General features: G+C 41.1%; 1 protein-coding gene across 4 annotated transcripts; it reads right to left on the reverse strand.

Annotated features, from left to right (window-relative positions):
- Positions 1 to 414: 414 nt before the first annotated feature.
- Positions 415 to 4429, reverse strand: LOC112464505 (ADP-ribosylation factor 1). 4 transcript variants are annotated; one of them, XM_025031514.1, is made up of 5 exons: positions 4327 to 4429; positions 2956 to 3126; positions 2430 to 2539; positions 2127 to 2252; positions 1885 to 2049 (listed from the first exon to the last, which is right to left on the reverse strand). In XM_025031514.1, the coding sequence occupies exons 2-5, from the start codon at positions 3101 to 3103 to the stop codon at positions 1885 to 1887; spliced, it is 549 nt and encodes a 182-aa protein (XP_024887282.1). In that variant the 5' UTR covers positions 3104 to 3126; positions 4327 to 4429. The 4 variants fall into 4 exon arrangements, with proteins under 4 accessions (XP_024887285.1, XP_024887282.1, XP_024887284.1 ...); XM_025031516.1 differs by having other exon boundaries at positions 4124 to 4417; XM_025031515.1 differs by having other exon boundaries at positions 3972 to 4417.
- Positions 4430 to 5263: the final 834 nt, after the last annotated feature.

Raw genomic sequence — 5263 nt, forward strand, 5'->3', positions numbered from 1 at the left:
CGTTTTAGCTATAATATATGATACGCATGTATGAATAAGCACGTTCTTCGCTTTATCCACTAAGATTTCTATTTTTGTTTTAACGTCGGAGAACGTGTGATTCTCGCTTCAAAACGTCCAATTTTTTACATGCGGACAACGTTACGCACGTACGCTAAGGCGACTCAACTTAAATTACGTTAAAATCAACACGTATAATGTACGTAGGATGAGCGATATATTTTGATGATTAAACTATACGAGTGTTGAAAAAGAAAAAAATCTTGATTTGAAATAGACAATCCAGCCGAAGTATATTATAGTAAGGAGCGCGTATGCATTGTATATGTACGTTACACGCCCATGCACACGCACGCGCGCGCATCATCTACACGTCTTTAGGGTGTGAGAGTAATCGATGATATGAAGAATCGCTTATCGTAAAAATATCTATTGCCGTTACTTCTAGTCATGTGTATGTGTGTGTGTGTTAAAGCTTATTAGGAACGTAACGACGTAATCGCGATCCAACTAACGATTGAAAGAGACACCGTGTGCCCGATGGCGAATAATGTATAGACTACGTATATAAAGCACAATTACAATATATTTCACAACGTGTTTAAACATTCATACATAATTATACGACGTTTCGCATATGACGAAAAGGCGATTTAATGAAAAATTAGGGGAAGGAGTATATCGTAAAAACAATGTATTTCAAAGACAGGAAAAACGTTGGGACATCGAAGAACGACCGCGATGTAAGGTCGAAAATACTGGCGGATAACGCCACAATGGCAAAAGTTTACGACGTTATCAGCTACTAAGGCCTGACTTTTCGCTGACAGGTTGGAGCCTTTTGAAATTTTTCTCTCGGGTCTCTGACGTTATCATCACGTTCACTGCACAATTTCGGAATGTCAAGGATATATTCTAATGTACCTTATTGAGGTGTAATAAATAAATCGCTTCTCCTTTTTAGCAAGACATACATGTTTGGATAACTGTAAGTTTTAAACTGAACGCGGGCGGAAGGTGAGAAGAAGATGCCACCCCTCAGCCGCGATCAGCTAGCGAGATACGTATCCATAGCTTCCGTTTTCCCAAGTTTTCTATCGCCGAGAACTTAAAAAAATAGAAAGCAACTTTTGTAACTAGGAAACGATAAGTTATTGCACCGTCTGCTGCAATCACCGTTTGCAGTTTCGTGTAAATCGCGCTGAGCCGAAGCGAGAGCACGTTTTGAAAATGTAGTGGACAGAGCAACATTCTCTCGTCTATTGATCACATTTTTATCATATTTATATAATGTAATGTACAATATGCAGCTACATTATGATACGCGGTATGTCCAACGCATTCAAAACTGGCAACACCTGGTGGGTACTTGATCTTTTTTCTTTTCTCGTGTGTGTGTGTGTGTGTGGGCGTGTGTTCTGTTAAATTTTCTCATTGAAGAGGTATCATTTAAATTACTCATTAATCAATGTGTATCGTATGTTTCAGAGTTAGGTACTTTAATATAATTACTTCCAAGTTTTCCACATTCTTGTGGCATCTCTGTGTAAAAAGTGTAACTATATAATGCTAATATAATAATAATAATTATAATAATAAGTTGCGCAAGGCAATAGTCCGATGTGGCCGTTCGATCGTGTGTGCCTGGCGGCCGCTTCCTCGCTCCTCTCCCCCCTCGAAAAAAAACCTACTGATACAGAGACAACTCTCAGGAATAACTCCTACTGCTCCTCCTTCATTTTCCACTCAAGATCGGAGAATTTGCGACGTTTTGTATGGTTTGTTTCTTATGTTACCCATTCGTAGCAGAGGGGGGGAGGAGGTGTGCAGCTGTTTTTGTATGATGGTAATAGCAACTGAATGTTGACAGAGTACGTTTTCCAATTAGCGGTTGGCATTTTTCAGCTGATTGGAAAGCCAATCGAGGCCCTCGTAAAGTCCGTCTCCACTCGTAGCACACGTTGCCTGGATGTACCAATTGCGATTACGCAGAGAATGTAATCCCAATTTGTCGGTGATCTCTGCTGCGTTCATTGCGTTCGGCAGATCCTGAAATGTTACTCTCGTTCAATATCGTCCTTCGTTTAAATCACGCGTATGCAACGTTCACAGAGGACTCTACTTACTTGCTTGTTAGCAAATATGAGGAGTACCGCATCTCTGAGTTCATCTTCCGCCAGCATTCTCATCAACTCTTCGCGCGCTTCACCGATACGTTCCCTATCATTACTATCAACGACGAATATCAATCCCTGTAAAATTAAACATGGAGAGATGAGACAATGGAATATCAATGAAGAATCGATATAATAACGGAAATAATCACGTCATTTGATTTGATCTAATAAAAGATATTGAAAAAGAGAATAAGGTGCACACACACACGCGCGCGCGCGCGCGCGCACACACACGTTATACGTAGTACATACTTGTGTATTCTGAAAATAATGCCGCCATAGAGGTCTTATTTTATCTTGGCCGCCTACATCCCATACAGTGAAACTTATATTTTTATACTCAACCGTTTCTACATTGAAACCTAAAAATTACATTTACATGTGTAATATTACCATCTCTGACATGTTTATAAATTATTATAATGTTTGGTATAAAAGTTGCACAATATACAAAAATAAACTACATTATTTATTACCCTTGAATAAATTGATACAATTATACATATATATATATATATATATATATATATATATATATATATATAATTGTTTATACGAAAGAAATGTACAAGAAATATTATTTAATATTTAATATTATATTTATTAAATCAGTGCTGTCCAAGATTTGTACGTGTTGATATTGGCTTGATGCGCGTGTCCACATTTACGGTTATTGCCTCTTCCTTTTTCTTAGAAGATATTATTGTTAACAATGTTGGACAGCACTACTTTAAGTTTGCATGTGTTTGTAAAAAAGAAAAAACAGACGCGTATTTACCTATAGTGGGAATTGTAGTAACAATTTCCCCTAATTTTAATTTGTACAGAATTGTGGTTTTACCCGCTGCATCAAGACCCACCATCAAAATCCTCATTTCCTTCTTGCCAAAGAGACCTTTGAATAACGTTGCAAACATATTCCCCATGGTTGGTGTTTGTGTGTCAGGACCTGAACATACGCCGAAACGCATATACACATACATATCCATTATATTGTGATACAATAAAAAAAATGTTAATATATAATATATTCTTATAAAATGTATATCAGATTTTGTCATCTAGAAACACCGTGTCCTACGCGACAACCGAGAGATTACTATAAGGTTCCTATGAGTGTATATACCATATTTATTTCATAATTTGAAACCTGGATATGTTTACACATTTTTAAGATTAATATAGATCTACAAAGCTGTATGTGCACATGTTAAATTGTAGAATCGAGCTTGGCACGAAATGAAAAATTGGGTTTACATGTTTGAACAAATGCAATATTAAATGCACAAAGAGCGTGACAAGATATATCACATATCACTCGTGTGTGTGTGTGTGTGTAAAGATGTCGATTCTCTCGTTCCTTCTGTCTCTTGAGCGTAAAATCGCGAGGCGGGAGCGACGTTAACGGGGCAACATCGTGAATGATAGAGGAAAAAGCGGCATTACGGATTGCGGATCACGGTCTCCGGTGATCGGTCTGCCGTCGCGTGGCCGCGCGTGTCCACGGTGGCGTTTCCTCGCGAGCACAACACATACGATACGCACAATCCTGATCGTGCAGCGTCCGCCGAGGTACAAGAAGCTCGCTAGGAGGAAGGATCTAACCTGATCGTGTAAAAAGGCAGCCGCGAGACACCGGAGGATCGACAATGAATCTCGACATGGCGGGAATCGTACGTTCGATATCTTCCTCATGCATGCATGCACGCACGCACGCACGCACGAGACGCTCACCGCTCTCTATCGATTCTCATCATCTCAACAAAATTGCTATGGATTATCGGACCAGCGTACCGTCGGGGATCGCTAGACTGCTTTGCCGAATGCCGAATGCCGCGTGTGCCGATGAGCTATATGCGGCTTTAAAGGACGTCGGTATTCTATTTAAAAGGCCAGTAGAGCGCGAGATACCGCGCGAGCGTCGAGCGAAGTGGAGGGTATCGTACGGTTTGCGAAGCCACAAGCCACTGCGTAAGTACACCCGGGTTGCCTGACTGCCTGACTGCCTGTCACCTTCGACCTACTCCCCAGCCCAGCGAATCGTTTTCAAAGGTTCTCCGCTCAAAGATCCATCATACAGAGACTTGCTCTTACTATCGAGTTCTCTCTTGACGCCACGTTGCACACGTACGATACTTGCGTTACTTACGTTTCAGTAAAAAAGATTATTTTCACGAGAAACGATAAAACATAAAACCAACACTCTCGAAAAGTACCGTATGTCAAAATGGCGGACGTGGAAAAGATTCGTACCTTATGCCACGTATAGGGTCACCGAGCCGCCACGATTGGCCCGACACGAGTCACGTGACGATGGAAATTAACAGCGCGACTATCCTGCCAAGTGCGAGGTGCAAGGTTTAGCGAGATGGCGCTTTAGGCGCCGCGCTTCTGTAGAGTCTCTATGATAAGGCCGGTATTCATAGCCCATAGGCCTATGGCCCGATGGCCCGATTCTCTAACGAGAAACGTATGCGCAAACTCTGATCTAACAGAAAGGCTGCAACCAGCAACGTGCGTGGCTATCGCACAGTTTTAGCCAATAAGCTTGCAGCTTTTCTGTTAGAGCAGAGTTTACATCGAGGTCACTTGAGATGTGTGACTTGATACGCGTATTAAATAATAAATAACCATAGGCTTGTTCGTTTCCGTTGCACTTCTCAACTAATGCAATAAGTTGGAATGAAAGAAAATCTATTTGTTTCATTCTAACTTATTGCATTATGTTGCACTAGTTCAGAAGTGCAGCGAAAACGAACAGACCTAAGGATAAAATGACTACGTTTACACGGCTCGATTTAAGCGGGGAGCACACACTTCTGCACAACGCATAATACGTAAGCATAAGAAAACTGCGTGGTCTATTTCGTTATGCACATGTGTATGGACCACGCAATTTTCTTATGCTTACGGGTGTGTCCGGGCCCTTACGCTCAAGTCAACAGACTTAGGCTGGTTTCACATGGGGCGTAAGATGCGTATGCGTAACTTGCGTCAGCCAATCAAATCGTCTCAGTATTTAATCGTATCATACGCGTATAGTAGCTGAGATGATTTGATTGGCTCACGCAAGTTACGCATACGCA

This window comes from Temnothorax curvispinosus, unplaced genomic scaffold (assembly GCF_003070985.1).
Source record: "Temnothorax curvispinosus isolate PA1 unplaced genomic scaffold, ASM307098v1 QBEX01014279.1, whole genome shotgun sequence".
Lineage (NCBI taxonomy): Eukaryota > Metazoa > Arthropoda > Insecta > Hymenoptera > Formicidae > Temnothorax > Temnothorax curvispinosus.